Source organism: Pseudophryne corroboree, chromosome 5, assembly GCF_028390025.1.
Source record: "Pseudophryne corroboree isolate aPseCor3 chromosome 5, aPseCor3.hap2, whole genome shotgun sequence".
NCBI classification, from domain to species: domain Eukaryota; kingdom Metazoa; phylum Chordata; class Amphibia; order Anura; family Myobatrachidae; genus Pseudophryne; species Pseudophryne corroboree.
The window spans coordinates 531,170,537-531,197,116 of record NC_086448.1 but is presented as its reverse complement, the minus strand read 5'-3'; the positions used below and the strand labels follow the sequence as shown (position 1 = coordinate 531,197,116).

The 26,580-nt window shown below is 46.1% G+C and overlaps 1 protein-coding gene across 1 annotated transcript in view; it reads left to right on the top strand.

The window, feature by feature from the left end:
• Positions 1-26,580, top strand: part of ELOVL2 (ELOVL fatty acid elongase 2) — a 317,659-nt gene that overhangs the window by 189,937 nt on the left and 101,142 nt on the right. The window contains exon 2 of the mRNA XM_063923159.1: positions 25,059-25,122. Within this exon, the coding sequence (XP_063779229.1) occupies positions 25,059-25,122 (64 nt within the window). The remainder of the gene's footprint in view (positions 1-25,058; positions 25,123-26,580) is intronic.

Sequence of the window (26,580 nt, the reverse complement as noted above, 5' to 3'; positions counted from 1 at the left end):
CCTGGACTGTTATTGTGCCTTCAGGACCGAGGTTGGGAATGCCCGCTGTAACAGGACTGGCTATCTACTGTACTTTATAGGAGTTCTGGGGATGCAGTATTACTTTCCTGACTCACACTGGCAAACTTGAATATAAAGTTCATTTTGTTTCTGGAGTTACATTAGCACAGACATTTAAAGCTTTTTATGTTTAATGATTATTTTTTTTTTTTCTTTTTAATTATACAAGGGGTATACAGTATTCCCTTGTTATAGGTAAGATAGATTTAGAAACATTGTAAAGATAAAAACATTTTTGTGTTGTTGATAAATGATAATACTGTACCTTATTACATACCAGTACACACACCTATGCAGTTTACAGGAATTTTTGAATGAAATATAATAAATAATATGGTGATTAACCTTTTTTGTCACTGTGCATGCATCTAGTCGTGATGGTCTTGTAAGGATTTATTGACAGGAAGCATTTGTGGAGGGGGGCCACTAAAAAGCAGGTGTGTCGCATCCATTTATATATTGTATATCTATGTATAGGGAACTGAAGGTGTGGCACTCAGGGCTTGTAGAAACACACAGCTGCAACAGCTGTACAAGCGCTGAGTGCCACACATTCAGGGGCAGATGTATTAACCTGGAGAAGGCATAAGGAAGTGATAAACCAGTGATATGTGCAAGGTGATAAAGGCACCAGCCAATCAGATCCTAACTGTTAATTTACATATTGGAGCTGATTGGCTGGTGCCTTTATCACCTTGCACATATCACTGGTTTATCACTTCCTTATGCCTTCTCCAGGTTAATACATCTGCCCCTCAGTTCTCTGTTCTATGCAAGTATTTATCTATCTACATACCTCCCAATTGTCCTCCCAGCGGTACAGTCTATATACCTCCCAACTGTACCTTCCAGCAGTACAGTCCCGTTTTTCTGGGACTGTCTCCCTGTTCCATCCTTGGGTCCCAGTGTCCCAGAGGGGGGTAAAGTTTGAGTAGTGCGGTCACCGCTGCCCCTGCATAGCAGAGCAGCAGGTGGATAGATGCAGTGAGCATGCTCACCACACCTATTCACAGTGCTTGGGACTGAGCTTGAGGTCAGCCCAGCATCTTGGAGAGTGCTGGGCATGTCCTCCACAGTGATTCAAATATGGGGTGCTATGAGGCCACCATTTTGTCTCTCCAGCTCCCCAGTGTATCTTCAGCTCCACACCCCACTGTCTCTCCAGCTCCCCAGTGAATCTCCAGCCCCTTCTGTCTCTCCAGCCATCCAGTACGTCATCGGCTCCAGACCTCCAGTGTCTATCCAGCTCCAGCCCCCTACATACTCCAGCTCAAGCTCACACTCAAAATTATGCTCTATGCAAGCAATATAAAGAGATAATCAGGCGCAACTAATAACTAATAAAACAGTTTGGTACTCTGGATAAGGACTGATAATTTAGACAAAGCTGCTCCCAATGAATAGTCTGCAACTATTTCGATGTAATAAAAAAAACAACAACATATGTATATAGGGAGATATATACAGGGAGCGCTCCCTGTATATATCTCCCTATATACATATGGTTTTTTCAAGCTCACACTCACTTACCTCTGGTTCATCCTCTGCTGCGGATCCTCTACTTCTCAGTGGTGCCGCATTATGTCATGGCGTCACTCCGCAATACACAAATAAAACCTTTGTTGCACCAACCAGAAGGGAAAGACTAACAGGGCTCAACAGACATACCTGCGCCCTGCTGATCAGTGGAACGGTGCAGGCAGAGGTTTATAGGGGGATCCGGGGGAAGTGGTGGCATGTCATACCACACACACACACACACACACACACACACACACACACACACGCACACGCACACACACACGCACGCACGCTCAGTTGGTGCTTGGCCTGATCCTGAAATGTTCTACTCTTTTTGGCAAAGTTATAGGGACTATTCACCTATTGGAAAACTATTTTTTTTTTTGGGTTTATTAATTATTGTTTTATTGTGAACATTTGACTGTGCACAACTTGTAAGTCCTACCTATATTGATTGGATGTGCTGTTTTCCATACCTTTATAGCATCCTTCAAATCATTATGGACACCAGATACTCTAAACAAATGTTTTTAGGGATTAACTAATACAAATTCTTACCCTTAAGTCACAGCACACACTAGCAGCAGCACGCACACCAGAACAGATAAGAAAACACTGTGATCATGGCCTGCTATCTTTCCTGGCTGGGGTTCCACAAGGGGGGGGATAATGAGAGCTGACTCCTGAACAGCACTGGTCTTGCAAAGAAACGCCTGAGTAGTATCCCTGGGAGTTGAATTGTAGTGAAAAAAAGGGGAGATTTGATATACAATGCCGGGTAGCAGGAGATTAATCACTGAAATGGGAGCATCATGCAGAATGTGGCAGGGTAGGCAGCTATGTGTAACTGACTTCCTTAATGGTGCACTCTGATAGTACTCCACCCACCCCCACTGTTGTCCATGACAGGCAGCACAGTCCAACTCTTCTCACCCCTGCCCTTGACTTCTGAGATGGTGCAGCAGCAATAAGGAGGAGTGGAGACAGCTACTGCTGTTATTTTAGTAGGCCCACTAACATTCGGGCTCCACGTCTCCCCACAATATTGGGCAGGGCTCTAAATCAGTGATCAGCCAATTGCATTTTCACCAAACACACCCTTCACCCATTTCCCTTGCGGTCAGGAAGAAAACCTAGTATTCCCCTAGGTGGGCGTCTGCAGCGCCTTGTCAATAATCCAACCCCACCACTTACTGTATACTACTTATACAAGTGCACCAACACTACTGCCCCAATTTCCATGCTTGTTGGCAATCTACAATGTTTCAGTTTAGGACCTTTTTATCAATCTATCTGGCATGTTGAGTTTTTCAGAGAAACTTAACTTGAAACGTCTTTAACCACAATCTGTCACTGATTGAATTCTGCTCCAGATATTTGTATTATTATTTAAAATACTTCACGCTATTATGAAGATAAAGGTATCAAAAGTTACTTATACAATCACAAAAATACAGGTGTGTATAAATGAAGCTTCTACTTAAGGATTGCCGCTCTAAGCCAGGCGCCATACAGTCCTGAGGATCCCTTAGGGTGTATTTAATTTCTGGCTTCATGAGCTGTTAAAGTATCATCAGATTGAATTGCAAGCAGTACTTCTCCTGAGATCTCATTGAGTATCATCAGATTGCAAGTTCTGTAAACAGTGGAATGTGAATTCCCAGTACACCGGTTAGTGTCTTTTATAACAAATCTGTGCTTTCTTATAGAGTGCAAAGGAAAAATAAATGACTGATACACTGTACATCTTCCCATGGATTACATTTACTTGTACATGAGCTCTGTTTCTACATTTTATGTTATGGATTGTACAGCATTGGATCCTCAAGGCTTCACTGTTACTCATTAAACTAGACCCGTCATTGACATTGGGGGCAGCCATTTTGTGAGATGAACCAAAATGTGGTCTGTTAATGTAATGGGGCCTGGGTACATTACTGAGGCATGAGGCACAAATGGTTTATTTAAATACTCCAAGAGAAAAACCTTATATTTAACTTCATGTCTGGTTGAATATGAATGTTGTCTTACATTAAAGAATACATGTAAATTCATACTTGCCTACTCTCCTCGGTGTCACGATCCGGGTATCTGGACGCCATTTCTTACCCATCAGATGCCTCCTAAGGCTGGCTCAGCGCTCCAGGACCGGATCCCATCTGTTATCCTGATGTTTACATTCGAGCTTCTGCATGCAGAGTGTCTGAGTGGCGATTACGTCAGCCGCGGCCTCCGCTGTGTCCGCGTGGTTGGATGTGCACCTGTCAGCTTGGCGCCTCCTGTCTCCGGTGGCCGGCGCCGCCATTACTGTTTTCATTACCACATGGATTACAAACCAAACTTCCCTCCAAGTGTCTGCATGGGCGCAGCCATCTTGGATTCTGTCAGCTGATCATTTCCACCAATCTGTTCTCAGTATTGATAATCTGCATAATTGCCTAGCCAATCCCTTCCTTGCTGCAGGTATAAATACACTGTGCCTGAGCAAGGAAGGCGTCAGTGCTTTGGTTGTCAAACCTAGTTCCTGTTTGTCTCTCTCCTGTGATTGTCTTCCAGGTTCCAGCTCCTGTCTCAAGACTTCCACCATAGAGACCCGCACCAGCATTCCACCTGCGGTGTAGCCTGACTCTCCGATCCATTGTGGATTCATCTGTTTCCAGCTACAACATTACCTGCTTCCAGCCCAGCTTCCAGCAGAGTACAGCTTCTCTTAAAGGGCCGGTGTCCTTTCTACAGTTTACCACTCTCCACCGGTATTATTATTTCTCCGCTCTCAAACTCTACATTTCATTCATATTGCATCGCTCTCAAGCTTCATTTATTATTTAGCTGGTTCCAGCCAGTATCCACTCCGTGCCAACATCTGTCTGGTTCCAACCAGAACCCACAGCAGCTATTTTATTTACAGCAGTCCAGCTCTCCCTGGAACACCAGCTGGTACGATCCTGGGCTTTCTTCATTGCTACAGTCAGGCCTGGTAAGGACTTTCCAACTCGCAGATAATATGAACTGTCTCATGCTACCAGAGCTCTGTGGCCCCTGCCACCCTGTAGTACCCAGGAACTGTATTATTTCTCTGCTGATTTTATGTTTCTTTTACTGCTACTGTGATGCATGGAGTTTGTCATAAATAAACATCATTGACTTTTATTCAAGTTGTCGTGGTCACGCCTTCGGGCGGTTCTTCTTCATGTTACTTACATGTCCAGGGGTCTGATACAACCTCCCAGGTTCCGGTACATCTCAGCCCCTACAACTGAGGCTGCCTCCCGTCAGCTCAGGCCCTCAGTTGTGACAGTAAGCACTGACCAGATGAATCCAGCCGGAGACCAGGATCAAGCGGCCAGGCCGATGCAAGAACTGGCAGCCCGACTAGAACATCAGGAGGCTGCACAGGGCCACATCATCCGCTGTCTCCAGGATCTCTCTACTCGGCTGGATGGGATTCAGACAACTCTCCGTGGATCAGGCGCGTCTGGTGCGTCAACCACAGTGACTCCAGCTTTAACCCCACCCACCTTACCCATTTCTGCTCCACGTCTTCATCTTCCAACGCCAGCAAAATTTGACGGATCTCCAAGATTCTGCAGGGGATTTCTCAACCAGTGTGAGATTCAGTTTGAGCTACAACCTGGCAATTTTCCCAGTGACCGTACAAAAATTGCCTACATTATTTCTCTTCTCAGTGGCTCAGCCCTTGATTGGGCATCACCGTTATGGGAGAGGTCCGACACCCTGCTATCTTCTTACGCTGCATTCGTGTCAACATTCAGGCGCATCTTCGACGAGCCAGGCCGGGTAACCTCAGCTTCATCCGAGATTCTCCGTTTACGCCAGGGGTCACGTACTGTAGGACAATATCTGATACAGTTCCAGATCCTGGCATCCGAACTGGCATGGAACGACGAGGCCCTGTATGCTGCATTCTGGCATGGCTTATCTGAGCGTATTAAAGATGAGTTAGCTACCAGAGACTTACCCTCTAAGTTAGATGAGCTAATCTCACTCTGCGCGAAAGTTGATTTACGTTTCAGAGAGAGAGCAACTGAGCGTGGAAGATCATCTGCTCCAAAATCTTCTGCTCCTCCTCCTCGCCAACTGTCACCAACTAAAGATGAGCCCATGCAAATTGGCCGTTCCCGTTTAACTCCTGCTGAGCGCCGAAGACGTCTCTCCGAGTCTCTCTGTCTTTATTGTGCAGCTCCGTCTCACACCATTAATGCCTGTCCCAAACGTCCGGGAAACTCCAAATCCTAGCTCGCCAAGGAGAGGGCCGGCTAGGAGTAATGATCTCCTCTCCATCTCCTCAAGATTGTAATCTCCCAGTCTCGCTTCAGGTTGCTCAACGTTATCGGAACGTCATTGCCCTCCTTGATTCCGGAGCAGCTGGGAACTTTATTACCGAAGCCTATGTTAAACGGTGGTCCCTACCCACCGAGAGACTTCCTTCGTCCATTTCTTTAACTGCCGTGGATGGCAGCAAAATTTTTGATGCAGTTATTTCTTTAAGGACTCTACCAGTTCGTCTGAGAGTGGGAGTTCTTCATTCCGAACTTATTTCTTTTTTAGTGATTCCAAGAGCCACACATCCTGTGGTCCTGGGCCTTCCATGGCTCCGTCTTCACAATCCTACAATTGATTGGACGACTACGCAAATCCTGGCATGGGGTTCCTCCTGTGCTGAGACATGTTTGTTTAAAGTATTGCCTGTCTGTTCTTCCTCCCCCAGATCGTCTGATGTTCCACCTCCTCCATATCAAGATTTCACGGATGTGTTCAGTAAAGCTTCTGCTGATATCCTTCCTCCTCATAGAGAATGGGACTGCCCGATTGATCTCGTTCCAGGGAAGGTTCCACCTCGAGGCCGAACTTATCCGTTGTCTCTGCCTGAGACGCATTCTATGGAGGAATACATTAAAGAGAACCTAGCAAAGGGGTTCATTCGACCTTCTTCTTCCCCAGCCGGCGCAGGCTTCTTTTTTGTAAAAAAGAAAGATGGTGGTCTGCGGCCGTGCATCGACTACAGAGGTTTGAACGACATTACCATCAAGAACCGTTATCCTTTACCCCTGATTACTGAGCTCTTTGACAGAGTTAGCGGAGCTACCATCTTTACAAAGCTTGACTTGAGAGGTGCATACAATCTCATCCGGATCCGTGAGGGTGACGAGTGGAAGACCGCCTTTAACACCCGTGACGGACATTATGAGTACCTCGTCATGCCCTTCGGATTGAGCAATGCTCCAGCTGTCTTCCAGCATTTTGTCAATGAGATCTTCAGAGACATTCTATACCGTCATGTCGTGGTCTATCTAGACGATATCCTCATTTTTGCCAACGATTTAGAGGAACATCGTTTTTGGGTTAAAGAGGTTCTGTCCCATCTCCGTGTCAATCATCTCTATTGCAAATTAGAGAAATGCGTCTTTGAAGTCAAGTCCATTCCGTTTCTAGGATACATTGTGTCCGGTTCCGGACTAGAGATGGATCCTGAGAAACTACAAGCAATCCAAAATTGGCCGGTACCCTTAACCCTCAAAGGGGTCCAGAGGTTCTTAGGATTCGCCAACTATTACCGAAAGTTTATACGAGACTTTTCCACCATTGTGGCGCCTATTACTGCTTTCACTAAGAAGGGTGCTAACCCGTCCAAGTGGTCTGAAGAAGCCATGCAAGCATTTCATCTTTTAAAACAAAGGTTCATCTCTGCGCCTGTTCTGAAACAGCCTGACATCGACTCTCCTTTCATCTTAGAGGTGGATGCCTCCTCCGTTGGAGTAGGAGCGGTGTTATCTCAGAGGGCTAAAGATGGCCATTTACACCCTTGCAGTTTCTTCTCCCGGAAGTTCTCCCCAGCTGAGCGCAACTATGCCATTGGCGACCAGGAGTTGCTAGCCATCAAGCTCGCTCTAGAAGAGTGGAGGTATCTGTTGGAGGGAGCTTCTCATTCAATCACCATACTTACAGACCACAAGAACCTTTTATATCTGAAAGGCGCACAATGTCTCAACCCTCGTCAGGCCAGATGGGCACTTTTCTTTTCCAGGTTCGACTTTAAACTCCAGTTCTGTCCGGGCTCTCAGAATCGCAAGGCCGATGCCCTTTCCCGCTCATGGGAGCAAGAAAATGAGTCAGAGTCTTCAGACAAGCATCCTATTATAAATCCGTTGGCATTCTCCACGGTAGGGATGGACTCTACGCCCCCATCAGGGAAAAGTTTTGTGAAACCGATGCTAAGGAAGAAGCTCATGCATTGGGCCCATGCTTCCCGTTTTGCCGGACATACAGGTATCCAAAAAACCCTGGAGTTTATCTCTAGGTCCTATTGGTGGCCAACTCTGAAAAAGGACGTCTTGGAGTTTATTGCATCTTGCCCAAAGTGTGCTCAACATAAGGTATCCCGCCAGTCGCCTGCGGGGCAACTGGTTCCACTATCTGTTCCCCGTCGACCTTGGACCCATTTGTCGATGGATTTTATTACAGATTTACCCATGTGCAACAAGTTCAATACCATCTGGGTGGTAGTTGACCGGTTCACCAAGATGGCACACTTCATTCCTCTCACCGGTCTTCCGTCAGCTTCCAAGTTGGCTCAAGTATTCATACAAGAGATCTTCCGACTCCACGGTCTTCCTGAAGAAATTATCTCAGATCGAGGAGTTCAATTCACAGCCAAATTCTGGCGAAGTTTATGTCAAGTCCTCCAAGTCAAGCTAAAGTTTTCTACGGCTTACCATCCTCAGACCAATGGTCAAACCGAGAGGGTGAATCAGGACTTGGAGGCCTTCCTCCGCATCTATGTGTCCTCCTCTCAAGATGACTGGGTTCAATTACTTCCCTGGGCCGAGTTCTGTCATAACAACCAGTATCATTCTTCATCTGCTTCAACACCATTCTTCACTAACTTTGGATTCCACCCTAAAGTCCCTGAGTTCCAACCGCTTCCAGCAACTTCTGTTCCCGCAGTGGATATCACCTTGCATCAGTTTACCAATATCTGGAAGAGCGTACGATCAGCTCTGCTCAAGGCATCGTTCAGGTACAAGAAGTTTGCGGATAAGAAGCGTCGAGCAGTTCCTGCTCTCAAGGTGGGTGATCGGGTATGGTTATCCACTAAGAATTTGAGGTTAAGAGTTCCCAGTATGAAGTTTGCACCTCGCTATATCGGTCCTTTCAAGATTGAACAAGTCATCAATCCTGTTGCTTACAGACTTCAGTTGCCTCCCTTCTTAAAAATACCCAGGACATTCCATGTTTCCCTGTTGAAACCGCTGATCTTGAATCGGTTTCATTCCTCACTTCCTCCAACTCCGAAAGTCCAAACTCAACGAGGCGTTGAGTATGAAGTAGCCAAGATCCTGGACTCACGTCACCGTTACGGTCAACTACAATATCTTATTGACTGGAAGGGTTATGGCCCTGAGGAACGTTCATGGACCAATGCTTCTGATGTCCATGCTCCTGCCTTGGTCCGGAGATTCCATTCCAAGTTTCCTCAAAAGCCAAAGAAGTGTCCTGGGGCCACTCCTAAAGGCGGGGGTGCTGTCACGATCCGGGTATCTGGACGCCATTTCTTACCCATCAGATGCCTCCTAAGGCTGGCTCAGCGCTCCAGGACCGGATCCCATCTGTTATCCTGATGTTTACATTCCTGTATCCTCTCCTGTCACTCTGAGACGCTGTCACAGTAAACGCCATATTACACCTGGCATGGCGTCTCCCGCGGCCTCCCCCGCCGTCCCTGAGCTTCTGCATGCAGAGTGTCTGAGTGGCGATTACGTCAGCCGCGGCCTCCGCTGTGTCCGCGTGGTTGGATGTGCACCTGTCAGCTTGGCGCCTCCTGTCTCCGGTGGCCGGCGCCGCCATTACTGTTTTCATTACCACATGGATTTCAAACCAAACTTCCCTCCAAGTGTCTGCATGGGCGCAGCCATCTTGGATTCTGTCAGCTGATCATTTCCACCAATCTGTTCTCAGTATTGATAATCTGCATAATTGCCTAGCCAATCCCTTCCTTGCTGCAGGTATAAATACACTGTGCCTGAGCAAGGAAGGCGTCAGTGCTTTGGTTGTCAAACCTAGTTCCTGTTTGTCTCTCTCCTGTGATTGTCTTCCAGGTTCCAGCTCCTGTCTCAAGACTTCCACCATAGAGACCCGCACCAGCATTCCACCTGCGGTGTAGCCTGACTCTCCGATCCATTGTGGATTCATCTGTTTCCAGCTACAACATTACCTGCTTCCAGCCCAGCTTCCAGCAGAGTACAGCTTCTCTTAAAGGGCCGGTGTCCTTTCTACAGTTTACCACTCTCCACCGGTATTATTATTTCTCCGCTCTCAAACTCTACATTTCATTCATATTGCATCGCTCTCAAGCTTCATTTATTATTTAACTGGTTCCAGCCAGTATCCACTCCGTGCCAACATCTGTCTGGTTCCAACCAGAACCCACAGCAGCTATTTTATTTACAGCAGTCCAGCTCTCCCTGGAACACCAGCTGGTACGATCCTGGGCTTTCTTCATTGCTACAGTCAGGCCTGGTAAGGACTTTCCAACTCGCAGATAATAAGAACTGTCTCATGCTACCAGAGCTCTGTGGCCCCTGCCACCCTGTAGTACCCAGGAACTGTATTATTTCTCTGCTGATTTTATGTTTCTTTTACTGCTACTGTGATGCATGGCGTTTGTCATAAATAAACATCATTGACTTTTATTCAAGTTGTCGTGGTCACGCCTTCGGGCGGTTCTTCTTCATGTTACTTACATGTCCAGGGGTCTGATACAACCTCCCAGGTTCCGGTACATCTCAGCCCCTACAACTGAGGCTGCCTCCCGTCAGCTCAGGCCCTCAGTTGTGACACTCGGAAGCTGTGGGAGACTCATGATTTTTTGAATACCTCTGGAAGAGTAGGCCGCTCTCCCACATGCCACCTGCTTACTAGTGAAGTGTGTACCCCTGTTTTGCTACTAGTCATCATCAGCATCTACCCTACACTAAGTGCAAAAGATATGCCTTCAAACAGGCATATTTTCTCTTATGCCTATCTCTGCATTGCCCAGAGTTGCTATAACATGCCTTGTATGAACTTTGGCTGTGTGAGAATTCCCTGATTTGCCTCTGCAGAGGTATAGATGCCGTCAAAATGCATATGACTCTGCATTGCCCATGCTTGCATGCACACAGTTCCATAATATACGCAGTGCGATTACATGCATGATATGCACTGCAAACAGGTGGACACTGAACTCTGCATCAGACTCCGTTGATTGTAATGGTATATGGTGTAGCTTTTCAGCTATAAATGATATGTCCTCTGTAGCATTAATAAGAGAAGATGATCTATTACTATAATATACAATTAGTCATACTTCTAAACATACCACTGTATCTATCCACTTTGAAGGTGTGGTTCCACTGGTGCACAAGCAGGCAGTGTGCAGTTCAGCCGGACCAGGCTGGGGCTGTGTGTCAAAGTCAATATTTCAGTAGCGACGTCCGACTCTGGTAGGTGGGCTAGATAGTGTTGCTGCTGCGGCGGTGTAAGCTCTCCTTAACACCAAGGACGTCCATGTCTGTGCCTCTTGGAGGTACTTGCGATGCAGTGTAGTACTGCCACCTTTCAACCAGAGAAGGGTGTGGATGCTGGCATGGTAGGACATGTGTTTGGTAATTGTCATCGATGCATTTTAGCACTCTGGAAGGAATCCTCCTGAATTTAGCTTGAGAGCACTGTCTCTCACTTGTCATAATTGAACCTCAGAGATGGGAGTTGTTCCCCACAGGGCCGGTGCTAGGGTGTTCGGCGCCCCCCTGCAAACTATAAATTTGCGCCTTCCCTCCCATACTTCACGACACAAAAAAAGGGTGAGGTCTCACAAGAAAGGGGCGTGGCCACAAATTAGTACCACCAATTAAAATTATGCCACACAGTAGTGCCCCTTTGTCACATTACACCACACAGTAGTGGCCCTTATTCACGTTACAGCACACCTTGTTGCCCCTTATTCTTGTTACGCCACATTATAGTGCCCCTTATTCACATTACACCACACAATAATGCCCCTTATTCATGTTATTATTCTGGGACAGAAGATGGGGGGGGGGGGGGGTGCGAGGCAATAGCTGGGACAAAACACAGAGGGGGGGTTGTGACACAGTGACAAGTCATGGGGGGGTGACAGAGTGACAGGACACGGGGGGGGGGGGGTTGTGACACAGTGATAGGACACCAGGGGGTGACACAGACAGAACACGTGAGGGGAATGTCACAGTGGCAGGACACGGGGAGGGGGGGGGGCGGTAACACAGTGACAGGACACGGGGGGTGACAGAGTGACGGTACACTTGGGTGACAGAGTGACGGGACACTGGGGGGAGTGACAGAGTGACTGGACACTGGGAGGGGTGACAGAGTGACGGGACACTGGGAGGAGTGACAGAGTGACGGGACAGTGGGAGGAGGGGTGACAGAGTGACGGGACACTGGGAGGGGGGGTGACAGAGTGACGGGACACGGGAGGGGGGGTGACACAGTGATGGGACACGGGAGGGGGGGTGACACAGTGACTTTGTCAGAAAACTGGGAGGCAAGAGAGACACAAGGCTGGAACAGAATACAGAGAGGAAAGGGGGGGTGACACAGTAAGAAGAGGGCCAGGGATCCACACCCCTCACGATTATCAATGAGTCCCTTGTTGTGTCCTTACCTCCCTGTAACCAAATAACTCCGCTGCTATTGCCTCATATTATGGTGCTTGCTGGAGGACACAGATGCCGCCGACTGGAGCGGTAACAGCCGGGTACCGCAAGACTTCTGGAGTGTTGCCCACATTCTCACCCACTGCCCAGAGACCTGACCTGCTGTGCAGCGGCAGCACTCAGAGCCACGACCGCCCGCTCGGGATGCCGTGTATCTGGCTCCTGTCTGTGCGCACGGCAGCCAGGAGAACGCGTTTCCTGTAGTGCGCTGACAAGGATTCTGGGGGGTGGGGGGGCTGACACAATGGCTGGGACTGAACATGGGGCGGGTGACACAATGTCTGGGACTGAACAGGAGGGGATGGAATAGTACGGAACATGGGGTGGGTTTCTACATAATGGCTAGGACAGAATACTTGGGGTGGGGGTGGGGGGGGTTGAAACAGTGACAGAACATAAAGACCACAGACGAGAGTCTCAGTGGTTATGCTAATCCTTGCGCTCCCGTGCCCAGAGCTCAGAGCTGCGTCCACGCACTGAGGATGCTGACTTACTGGCTCCAGTGCTGCTGTGACTGGGGTCCAGGAGAGCACGCTTCTTCTTAATATGCGCTGCTGGGGGCTGTGCTGCTGACAAGGGAGTGGGACTGTGGGGGCAAGGCGGGTCGCAACAGCAGTATGACGCGCTGCAGGGCATAAGGGGCAGAGCTTATCGGCGTACCACGCGCTACGGGGGAGGGGGGGGGGGGGTTGCTGCCTCCTGGATCACTCCATTGTAGTGCCAAAGAGGGGCCGCACTTTAATCCACAGTTTCTACACAGCTGCCGGCGCCGCTGCCTGTAATACAGTATGACAGGCGCTACGGCAGCCGGCAGCATAAGTCGTACTCGCACAGCAGCACGGATGCAGAGCAGGTAGAGCAGCTCTCCTGCCTGTGCCTACCTGCACTGCATTCCTTTGCTGAGCAGGTACCGCCAGGCCTGGTTCCCCACTTACATATTTACAATTTACCGACATCCAAACATACAACACACATTTAGGTGCAGTGCTCATAATACCGGCCATAAAATTGCATTATACCCCAGAGATTGGACACCTTTAGTGTCAGCAGCTCCAAACACCCCAGTGCCGTGACTCCAGTGTGCACATCTCAAACCCTTTCACTTACTGGTAATCAAATAGCAGCTTATTATATTTAGGCATCTCTAGGTTTTGAAACAAATCATGGAACACTTGTATGACAAAGTTTGCTCAGCCTATAACACTGAACGCACTCACAAATAAAACATTGATTCCTTACAAAGTGTCTCAATTCCAGATTTTTTTTTTTTTAATTAAATATGATTTACAAAAGAAATAAATGACCTGAGAAGTCTGGCATATACAGTATTGAATCATAGGTCATGTATATTCAGGCACTTTCAGAATGCTGTTTAGTACAGTACATCATAGTACATAAGGAAGTCAAACAATGCAGAATGGGGCAGTGCAATATTCTCACATTGTATTACTGCCAAAGCAGGATTACATTATATTCAGACTTAACATTAGAGTTTTTAGCAGCCGTGCAAACGCATAGTCGCCGCCCACGGGGGAGTGTATTTTCGCTTTGCAGGAGTCCGACCGCCTGTGCAGCAGAGCGCCTGCAAACACATTTTGTGCAAAACAAGACCAGCCCTGTAGTTACTTATCCTGTGCGATGATTGCTGCGACGAGTGACACGGTAATGACGTCAGATACCCACCCAGCAAACGCCCGGCCACGCCTGCATTTTTCCAAACACTCCCGGAAAACGGTTAGTTGCCACCCAGAAACTCCCACTTCCTGTCAATATCCTTGCGTTCGGCTGTGCGATTGGAATCGTCGCTAGAACCAGTGCATACCAGGGACGTGCGGTGAGCTAAGTGGCTCAGGAGGCACTGGCAAGCCCCAGAGACAGATTTACATACAATATAGGAGCCAAAGCGTACATCTGGGCATTATGCACAGGTGCAGCTGTATAAACTCCTGGAAATTTGGTGAGTTTTGATCAGAGATGTTCAGAAAAGATAGACAGGTGAGGCACTGCCTCACCTGCCATAGACTTTTTACTCCAGAGTTTGGGCTATAAAAATCATTACAATAATGCAAAGAAGATATTTCAAACAAATTATTTGTATTTTTCATATACTTTATAGAGTCAAAACACTGGCACAAACGATAGTATGACAGGAAAGGCTCTGCCTCACCTGCCTCACCCCACCGCACGTCACTGGTGCATACGCATGTGCAGATTAGCAGTTTTTCTCTGACGTCCTAGTGGATGCTGGGAACTCCGTAAGGACCATGGGGAATAGCGGCTCCGCAGGAGACTGGGCACAAAAAGTAAAAGCTTTAGACTAGCTGGTGTGCACTGGCTCCTCCCCCTATGACCCTCCTCCAAGCCTCAGTTAGATTTTTGTGCCCGAACGAGAAGGGTGCAAGCTAGGTGGCTCTCCTGAGCTGCTTAGAAGTAAAAGTTTAAATAGGTTTTTTATTTTCAGTGAGTCCTGCTGGCAACAGGCTCACTGCATCGTGGGACTAAGGGGAGAAGAAGCGAACTCACCTGACTGCAGAGTGGATTGGGCTTCTTGGCTACTGGACATTAGCTCCAGAGGGACGATCACAGGTTCAGCCTGAAAAGGGTCCCGGAGCCGCGCCGCCGGCCCCCTTACAGAGCCAGAAGAGCGAAGAGGTCCGGAGAAAGCGGCGGCAGAAGACGTTCCTGTCTTCAAATAAGGTAGCGCACAGCACTGCAGCTGTGCGCCATTGCTCTCAGCACACTTCACACTCCAGTCACTGAGGGTGCAGGGCGCTGGGGGGGAGCGCCCTGAGACGCAATAAAAACAATATAAAAACCTTATATGGCTAAAAAAAAAATGCATCACATATAGCTCCTGGGCTATATGGATGCATTTATCCCCTGCCAGTTTCCTGAAAAAAGCGGGAGAAAAGGCCGCCGTGAAGGGGGCGGAGCCTTTCTCCTCAGCACACAAGCGCCATTTTCTTTCACAGCTCCGCTGGAAGGACGGCTCCCTGACTCTCCCCTGCAGTCCTGCACTACAGAAACAGGGTAAAACAGAGAGGGGGGCACTATTGGCAGCTAATATATAAATACAGCAGCTATAACAGGGAGTAACACTTATATAAGGTTATCCCTGTATATATATAGCGCTCTGGTGTGTGCTGGCAAACTCTCCCTCTGTCTCCCCAAAGGGCTAGTGGGGTCCTGTCCTCTATCAGAGCATTCCCTGTGTGTGTGCTGGGTGTCGGTACGATTGTGTCGACATGTATGAGGAGGAAAATGATGTGGAAGCAGAGCAATTGCCTGTGTTAGTGATGTCACCCCCTAGGGAGTCGACACCTGACTGGATGGTAGTAATTAAAGAATTACGTGACAATGTCAGCACTTTGCAAAAAAACTGTTGACGACATGAGACAGCCGACAAATCAATTAGTGCCTGTTCAGGCGTCTCAGACACCGTCAGGGGCGCTAAAACGCCCGTTACCTCAGATGGTCGACACAGACCCTGACACGGATACGGAATCCAGTGTCGACGGTGACGAGACAAACGTAATGTCCAGTAGGGCCACACGTTACATGATCACGGCAATGAAGGAGGCATTGAACATTTCTGACACTACAAGTACCACAAAAAAGGGTATTATGTGGGGTGTGAAAAAACTACCAGTGGTTTTTCCTGAGTCAGATGAATTAAATGAGGTGTGTGATAAAGCGTGGGTTTCCCCCGATAAAAAACTGCTGATTTCTAATAAATTATTGGCACTATACCCTTTCCCGCCAGAGGTTAGGGCACGTTGGGAAACACCCCCTAGGGTAGATAAGGCGCTCACACGCTTATCAAAACAAGTGGCATTACCGTCTCCTGATACGGCCGCTCTCAAGGAACCAGCTGATAGAAGGCTGGAAAATATCTTAAAAGGTATATACACACATACCGGTGTTATACTGCGACCAGCGATCGCCTCAGCCTGGATGTGCAGCGCTGGAGTGGCTTGGTCGGATTCCCTGACTGAAAATATTGATACCCTGGATAGGGACAGTATATTATTAACTATAGAGCATTTAAAGGATGCATTACTATATATGCGAGATGCACAGAGGGATATTTGCACCCTGGCATCTAGAGTAAGTGCGATGTCCATTTCTGCCAGAAGAACGTTATGGACGCGACAGTGGTCAGGTGATGCGGATTCCAAACGACATATGGAAGTATTGCCGTATAAAGGGGAGGAGTTATTTGGGGTCGGTCTATCGGACCTGGTGGCCACAGCAACGGCGGGAAAATCCACCTTTTTACCCCAGGTCACCTCTCAGCAGAAAAAGACACCGTCTTTTCAAACCCAGTCCTTTCGTCCCTATAAGGGCAAGAGGGAAAAAGGCCGCTCGTTCCTGCCCCGGGGCAGAGGAAGGGGAAAAAGACTGCACCATGCAGCCTCTTCCCAGGAGCAGAAGCCCTCCCCCGCTTCTGCCAAGTCCTCAGCATGACGCTGGGGCTCTGCAAGCAGACTCGGGCACGGTGGGGGGCCGTCTCAAGAATTTCAGCGCGCAGTGGGCTCACTCGCAAGTGGACCCCTGGATCCTGCAGGTAGTATCACAGGGGTACAAATTGGAATTCGAGACGTCTCCCCCTCGCCGGTTCCTGAAGTCTGCTCTACCAACGTCTCCCTCCGACAGGGAGGCAGTATTGGAAGCTATTCACAAGCTGTATTCCCAGCAGGTGATAATCAAGGTACCCCTCCTACAACAGGGAAAGGGGTATTATTCCACGCTGTTTGTGGTACCGAAGCCGGACGGCTCGGTGAGACCAATTTTAAATCTAAAATCTTTGAACACTTACATAAAAAGGTTCAAATTCAAGATGGAGTCACTCAGAGCAGTGATCGCGAACCTGGAAGAAGGGGACTATATGGTATCTCTAGACATCAAGGATGCTTATCTCCATGTCCCAATCTACCCTTCTCACCAAGGGTACCTCAGGTTTGTGATACAAAACTGTCATTATCAGTTTCAGACGCTGCCGTTTGGATTGTCCACGGCACCACGGGTCTTTACCAAGGTAATGGCCGAAATGATGATTCTTCTTCGAAGAAAAGGCGTATTAATTATCCCTTACTTGGACGATCTCCTGATAAGGGCAAGGTCCAGGGAACAGTTAGAGGTCGGAGTAGCACTATCTCAGGTAGTGCTACGTCAGCACGGGTGGATTCTAAATATCCCAAAATCACAGCTGATTCCAACAACACGTCTACTGTTCCTAGGGATGATTCTGGACACAGTCCAGAAAAAGGTGTTTCTCCCGGAGGAGAAGGCCAGGGAGTTATCCGAGCTAGTCAGGAACCTCCTAAAACCAGGACAAGTGTCAGTGCATCAGTGCACGAGAGTCCTGGGAAAAATGGTGGCTTCTTACGAAGCGATTCCATTCGGAAGATTCCATGCAAGAACTTTTCAGTGGGATCTGCTGGACAAATGGTCCGGATCGCATCTTCAGATGCATCAGCGGATAACCCTATCTCCAAGGACAAGGGTATCTCTCCTGTGGTGGTTACAGAAGGCTCATCTTCTAGAGGGCCGCAGATTCGGCATTCAGGATTGGATGCTGGTAACCACGGATGCCAGCCTGAGAGGCTGGGGAGCAGTCACACAGGGAAGAAATTTCCAGGGCTTGTGGTCAAGCATGGAAACGTCTCTTCACATAAATATCCTAGAGCTAAGGGCCATTTACAATGCCCTAAGTCAAGCAAGGCCTCTGCTTCAGGGTCAACCGGTATTGATCCAGTCGGACAACATCACGGCTGTCGCCCACGTAAACAGACAGGGCGGCACAAGAAGCAGGAGGGCAATGGCAGAAGCTGCAAGGATTCTCCGCTGGGCGGAAAATCATGTGATAGCACTGTCAGCAGTGTTCATTCCGGGAGTGGACAACTGGGAAGCAGACTTCCTCAGCAGACACGACCTCCACCCGGGGGAGTGGGGACTTCATCCAGAAGTCTTCCAAGTGATTGTAAACCGTTGGGAAAAACCAAAGGTGGACATGATGGCGTCCCGTCTCAACAAGAAACTGGACAGATATTGCGCCAGGTCAAGGGACCCTCAGGCAATAGCGGTGGACGCTCTGGTAACTCCGTGGGTGTTCCAGTCGGTATATGTGTTCCCTCCTCTTCCTCTCATACCAAAAGTACTGAGAATCATAAGAAGGAGAGGAGTAAGAACGATACTCGTGGCTCCGGATTGGCCAAGAAGAACTTGGTACCCGGAGCTGCAAGAGATGCTCACGGAGGACCCGTGGCCTCTACCTCTAAGGAAGGACCTGCTCCAGCAGGGACCTTGTCTGTTCCAAGACTTACCGCGGCTGCGTTTGACGGCATGGCGGTTGAACGCCGGATCCTGAAGGAAAAAGGCATTCCAGATGAAGTCATCCCTACCCTGATCAAGGCCAGGAAGGATGTAACTGCAAAACATTATCATCGCATTTGGCGAAAATATGTTGCGTGGTGTGAGGCCAAGAAGGCCCCTACGGAGGAATTTCAACTGGGTCGTTTCCTACACTTCCTGCAAGCAGGATTGTCTATGGGCCTAAAATTAGGATCCATTAAGGTTCAAATTTCGGCCCTGTCGATCTTCTTCCAGAAAGAACTGGCTTCAGTGCCTGAAGTTCAGACGTTTGTCAAAGGGGTACTGCATATACAGCCTCCTTTTGTGCCTCCAGTGGCACCTTGGGATCTCAATGTAGTTTTAGGGTTCCTAAAATCACATTGGTTTGAACCACTTGCCACAGTGGATTTGAAATATCTCACATGGAAAGTGGTAATGCTGTTGGCCCTGGCTTCAGCCAGGCGCGTATCAGAATTGGCGGCTTTATCCTATAAAAGCCCTTACCTGATATTTCATTCGGATAGGGCGGAATTGAGGACTCGTCCTCAATTTCTCCCTAAGGTGGTTTCAGCGTTTCACATGAATCAACCTATTGTGGTACCTGTGGCTACTAGGGACTTGGAGGACTCCAAGTTGCTGGACGTAGTCAGGGCCCTGAAAATATATGTTTCCAGGACGGCTGGAGTCAGAAAATCTGACTCGCTGTTTATACTGTATGCACCCAATAAGCTGGGTGCTCCTGCTTCTAAGCAGACGATTGCTCGTTGGATTTGTAGTACAATTCAACTTGCACATTCTGTGGCAGGCCTGCCACAGCCAAAATCTGTAAAAGCCCATTCCACAAGGAAGGTGGGCTCATCTTGGGCGGCTGCCCGAGGGGTCTCGGCTTTACAACTTTGCCGAGCAGCTACTTGGTCAGGGGCAAACACGTTTGCTAAATTCTACAAATTTGATACCCTGGCTGAGGAGGACCTGGAGTTCTCTCATTCGGTGCTGCAGAGTCATCCGCACTCTCCCGCCCGTTTGGGAGCTTTGGTATAATCCCCATGGTCCTTACGGAGTTCCCAGCATCCACTAGGACGTCAGAGAAAATAAGAATTTACTTACCGATAATTCTATTTCTCATAGTCCGTAGTGGATGCTGGGCGCACATCCCAAGTGCGGATTGTCTGCAATACTTGTATATAGTTATTGTTACAAACAAATCGGGTTGTTTATTGTTGGAAGCCATCTTTTCAGAGGCTCCTACGGTTATCATACTGTTAACTGGGTTCAGATCACGAGTTGTACGGTGTGATTGGTGTGGCTGGTATGAGTCTTACCCGGGATTCAAGATCCTTCCTTATTATGTACGCTCGTCCGGGCACAGTATCTTAACTGAGGCTTGGAGGAGGGTCATAGGGGGAGGAGCCAGTGCACACCAGCTAGTCTAAAGCTTTTACTTTTTGTGCCCAGTCTCCTGCGGAGCCGCTATTCCCCATGGTCCTTACGGAGTTCCCAGCATCCACTACGGACTATGAGAAATAGAATTATCGGTAAGTAAATTCTTATTTTTTCACTGATCGCTACGCAGCGAACAACGGCAGCTAGCGATCAACTCGGAATGACCCCCTATATTGACTGATGGCCTGGGTAATTGCATAGGTGTGTATGAGAGCGCATATAAAAGGTTGGATTGGGAGGATGCTTCTTATGAGCTCCTAAAAATGAGATGCCCGACCTTCCGATCCCAGTGAAGACAGTACACACTAAGCTAATGCATGCAGGGTGCACACTGCTCAAATCATCGTTTTGAGGATTGAAGCGTTTATCTGATCGGCATAGTGTGTACCAGGCTTAAGCATCAACCTTGGCTTTCCATATTGTAAGTATTTTGGAAAATGTTAAATATAATTTTTTTGATACTTCTACCACGCGTATAAATATTTAAAACACTGTCTACCACTTCAGTCTGTTCTGATTTAAACCTTCCTAATCCTGTATGGAGTGCTGCTTGATGCTGGGATAAGGCAGGAACGAGTTCAGCAGGATTACTTATAAAAGGATTGCATTGATCTGCTGCGTAAGCAGAACTGTTCTGTAGGTAAAGTGAATACTGTAGTACAGAAAGACATTAGATTATGAAAAGAGAGCAGTGTTTTGCATTTTTATATTGTATAAATGATTAATTTTCCTTTATAAATGATTCATTTGCCTTTTGTTGTTACTATTTGGCCCCTTCCACTTGATATAAAATACTCTGCTGTGAAATTTAATATTACAGTTAAATTAGAGCTGAAATCACTCTTCTCCTAAACCCTGATTACTGTAATACATGTATATGCTGGAAGTTTTTGAGAGAGCATTTTGTAACAGGTGAAGGTGTTACTGTAAGTTAGACAGTCTGGACCTAGAGTTGTCACTGATACCGCTTTTATACTAAAATGACTGTGTCGCACCCGGGAGCCTGACACGGGGGCTTCCTGGGTGTAATCCGTCAAGAGACCCCTTTTAGACAGCAGCCCGACCCAATAAAAACAAGCAGCCAAAATGCACAGCAGCGATCAGGAATGAATCCGGCCCATGGAGAGGTCAGTAGTGTAGTGTAGGGTATAGTGGGGCCAGTAGTGTAGTGCAGGGCATAAGGAGCTCAGTAGTGTAGTGCAAGGCATAAGGGGCTCAGTAGTGTAGTGCAGGGCATAAGGGGCTCAGTAGTGTAGTGGAGGGTGTAGAGAGGTCAGTAAAATAGTGTAAGGTACAGTATAGTGGGTTTAATAGTGTAGTGTAGGGTACGGTATAGTGGGGCAGTAGTGTAGTGCAGGGTATAGAGTGGTCAGTAGTGTAGTGGTGTGTATAGTGGGGCCAGTAGTGTAGTTTAGGGTATAGAGGGGGCAGTAGCGTAGTGGCAGGTATAGATGGGTCAGTAGCATAGTGTAGGGTAGGGTATAGTGGGGCAGTAGTGTAGTGCAGGGTATAAAGTGGTCAGTAGTGTAGTGGTGTGTGGGGCCAGTAGTGTAGTTTAGGGTATAGAGGGGTCAGTAGTGTAGTGGCAGGTATAGATGGGTCAGTAGTGTAGGGTATAGTGGGGTCAGTAGTGTAGTGGTGGGTATAGAGGGGTCAGTAGTGTAGTGGTGGATACAGTGGGAGAGATGCATCAAGCCTTGGAGATTGATAAAGTGGAGCAGTTTTCCAAAGCAAGAAATAGACGTCTGTAATTTCAAAGACTGTGTTGGATAAATAAAAGGTAGAAACTGGTTGGTTGCTTTGGGCATCTTCTCCTCTTTATCTCTCCCCATCTGCAGCTCTCTGCCCTCTCTACTGCTTGTCTCCCCTCCCCATGTGTACCTTTGCCCACACTCTCAGTGTAGGGGTGGTGCCAACTCTATCTTGCCAATAGAGATAAAGTTATGCCTCTGGGCATAGCACTGTATGGTTACCAGTGTTGAAATGGAAGGATACCAGGTCATGTTTTTTAGGTAGATAATCCAACCTTACTTTCCATCATAGGCAGTAGCTTCCCATGGCATTAGAGTTAACGCTTTCCACAGCGTCACTGGCCTCTATTCCACACTAAAAAAAAGTCTCTCTTCGAAGTGAGGAACACATGCATCAGCAGACTGAACACACGAGCTAAAGGTTACAATCAAATTGGCATTATCTAAATTAAATAAAATGCTTCCTTTTTGTAGTAATTTTAAATTCTTGGAATTTGTGATACCCATCAAGGATCTTACACCTAACACGTTGAGGGCATTACAGAATTATTTCTGTGGTTGGCTGACAAAGAGCCAATAAGAAGTAGAAGAGATTATGATGGAGGAGTCCAGAAGACCCGTATTGGGTATGTTTTATATTGGAGATAAGTCAAAGCCACCAAGTTTATTAAAGGGAGAATTTGGCAATTCTACTTAGAACCAAGGCTGCAATTTGATCAGTGTAGCCTGCATCCTCAAATCTCTTGGCTTCCTAGGCCACGTTCCATTCACTAGCCATTTTTCCTTTTGCACTGAGGCCTAGCAGAACCTGTTCAAGCAGAATATTGTGGCGCTATCCTGCACCGTTTCATGTGAATCATGTTCCTTAAGTGAATCTCCTTACAGCCAGCTATCTTTGCAATTCCCAACCTCCATTAAACACACATTAAGTTTTTGTTTTCTGATGTTATTTCAAGTGCATTTTTCTTTGCCAATTAAAGCAACGTTGGCTTATGCCTTGTGCAAGGGAAGCCACCTCACGCCCTCTGCAATTCTAGACTTAGGGGGATATCTAATTATCCACGGTAAAACATCGGGTCCGAAAAACAGCCGAAAACGGAAGTTTTTCTGACTTTTTTCCGATGTTTCACCGATTTTTTTTTTTACAGGCTATCCAGATTGATCGCCTGTCAAAAAAACCCAAAACCCTTTCTCCCGAAAACACACAGGTTCAGTGAAACCTGTGTATTTTTGGGTGAAATGGCCCCGTTGTTGGATGAAAAACGGGGCTGTTTCCGGGGATTCTGCTTCGCCTGCCGGAGGCAGGTGAAACAAAATCTCTGATAAGCCGTGACACGCGCCGGCTTATTGGGGCTAATTAGATAGCCCCCGGCGGGACAATAATAATAATAATTGTATATTCCCCTTAGGCTGGTTACACACTTGATGATGTGCATAAGATGCAACATCGTCAAGTGTAACAATATCGGACATACGCACTGACCGATATAGTCAATGACGGCATGCACCCACATCCCGGTGCATGCAGTCTTGTGCAATATCTATAGATTTCAAGGCTGGAACTAAAGATATTGGACTTCGTTAATGACCCGTGAGAGCGTGCATCATTAACGATATAGTGTGTACACACTGGACGATATATCGTCTGACCTGCCGGCACGGATGATATATTGGGTGCATATCATCAAGTGTTTACCCAGCCTAAGAATTCAGCAGGCCCTAGTTTGGAAGCATTCTCTCGGAGTCATTGGATAACTTTACCATGTAAACTACCTCCTGTAGAAACCTAATCTCAATAAAGATAATGGACGATGCTTACTAACAAAGCGAAATGTACTTAAGACAGACTACTTTATATTCAAGTATAATTGGAATAGGTTACTAAGATTGTTTTACTTCCATATGTCTCACAGCTTCACTGTATGCTTCATCTATCTTGCCACTTTTCTAAAATGAGAACAAAAATATTTGTCTACTATATAAGGGTGACTAAATATTGGCTGGTACCTGAGTTTAGGTAATTTACATCAGCGTGCAAGGAGCAAATTTTATTTCTATGATGATGTCATTCAAGCAGAAAGATGACAGTGGGCGACTGACAGCTTGTGCACCTTTGGGATTCATTTTCTTACACATGCTTGTCTTAATACTGATAGTTCATTATAAGTGTAATAGGAATAATGCAGGTTGTCCAGCATTTTCTATAATGGCTATAAACGAAAAATGTTGGAAACCGTAATCCATTAGCATTTAAGAACTAAGACACAGGATGTTGTGGCTAGTACATCCTGGCACTTGTTAGCTTATTGATATAGTAATAATCTTGATGTTGCTGTATGTTGACTGGTTGAGGATTTGTAGATGGTCTGGATAAAAAATAAAAATCTAATTAGGAAATTCCCTCAGGGTGGATCTGATTTTAAATTTGTAGGCTAATTAGTCTTATATTGTTGTCATTTTTTTGTTTTAATATACACCAAATGTACACAAATGATTTATATTATCTAATGGTTTTATATTATATACATTAATATATATATATATATTTTTTTAATATTCAAGTCTTTATAGTTTGTCTTAATATTTCCAATGGTATTTCCCCTCTTAGCACAGTCAATATATTTTTACATAAAGTATTTTTTTTAGCTTTGACTAGTTATAGACCAAGCCATTTTTTTTATTTGATAAATAGATACAGTATGCATACATTGAGTTTTGCCAGTCTGAGCAATCAAACTGTTTTATACAGTAATTCTATAGTCAGCGATCTCAACTTATGAACTAATAAAATGGACAAGTATTGTAAATTGCTACATTTTACTCCTTATGAAACAAACGATCACACTTTAACCAGTCTTGCAATAACAACCGTGGCTACTTCCAGTGGTGGTACCTACGATGATTCAGTTGGAAACGTCCTATATTCATGGGTGGTGTAACATAAAACTCCCAGATTATAAATTAGTGGAGGGAGGGTTCTGCTCGGTGCGCCTCAGTTATCCACCAAAACAAAACACTCTATATTCTTTACTATATGTTTGATGAATAAACTAATTTGATTAATAATTTTAAAGTTTAACCATATTTCTTACTAGTGTATACTGTATTATATAGTATATGACATTGAGTGTAAATTAATACTTAATGGTTATTAATGTGCTGTTTTTTTCAGGAACACATACAGACGCTAGACCAAGAAGTAAATGAATTTGTGGATTATTTGTTTGGGCCGAGAGGTTAGTTGATTTTACTTTGGGATACTTTATTGAGAAATTTTGTGGAAAATCTGATGAAATAATAATAATTTAAAATAAAAAAATCTTAATAACTCAAGAGGATACCTGTTTTAATATTTTGCAGGGTGAAATATTTCTAAGCTTATATGATGGAGCAATATATTTTATTAGTCGACCACCTTGCTCAAAATAAAACAAAATAATAATAATAATAATAATAATAATAATAATAATAATTATTATTATTATGTGTTCTACAATGTGTTCATCTAAAGCAGTGGTTCCCAAACTCGGCCCTCAAGGATCTCCAACAGTTCCATGATTTCCAGGTCTCCTCACAGAATCACAAGTGTAATAATTAGCTCCACCTGTGGATCTTTTAAAATGTGTTAGTAAGTAATGAATACACCTGTGCACCTCTGGGTGACCTGGAAAATATGAACTGTTGGGGGTCCTTGAGGACCAAGTTTGGGAACCACCGAGTTAAAGTTTACTGTATCCTAACAGTTTACTGAAGAATTCAGTATATCAACTGAATTTAGGGTAGAAAAAACTGGCAAGTGCTTTGCTGCAATCTACAACCCAAAGGAAAAACACTCCATGCTTTTTCTATTGAAAAATAATCACGACTTTAACACATTATTCCTCAAAAACCTGACCACAACATTCTGCGACTTTATTGCACATCTACATCAGACACCCTAACAAATAACACCTGGACCATCAAAATTGGTGTTGTCATTGCAGTGTAGTTGCTCTCACAAAACAAATGCTTAAATGATTAAATATAAAGAGGTTTGTTTTGCACAAGGGCAAACAACTGTTGACTTCCTCTTTCAACTCTTGCTCATCCATGTGTACCCATTTTTTGTAAGTGGGCAGGGCTTGAGCAACCTTTAGCTAATCACATCAGCAAATCTAGGTTGTGGAAGGAGCAGAGTCCCCTAACAGAAAGTAATTGTGCCCACATTGCGTACATAAAACTACATCCGTACATTCGCCCGATGCAGAGTTTAATGTACTTAGCCTACATAAATATAGCCTGATACAACCTTTTCATGCCCCTGGCCCCATCAGTTGCATGTGGACATACATTTGGTTTGCATATGACTCTGCATTTCTTATGACTCTGCATTTCCTCTATGCTTGATAAAAGTACACAGAATACACTCTGTAAATAACTTGTGTCCAAATCTGCATCAGCCCAAATGTGATCTAACACATTTGGCCACATTATTTATTATTTAGTAACAGTTTCTTATATAGCGCAGCAAATGCCGTTGCGCTTTACAATTTGAAATAACAATAACAAACTGGGTGATAACAAACAGTCATAGAGGTAGGAAGGCCCTGCTCGCAAGCTTACAATCTATAGGATTGTAATGGGATGCGATTTAACAAAAAAAATGTACGTTCAGTGCTAAACTTACACGCTTTGCTGATCTCACAAATGTAATA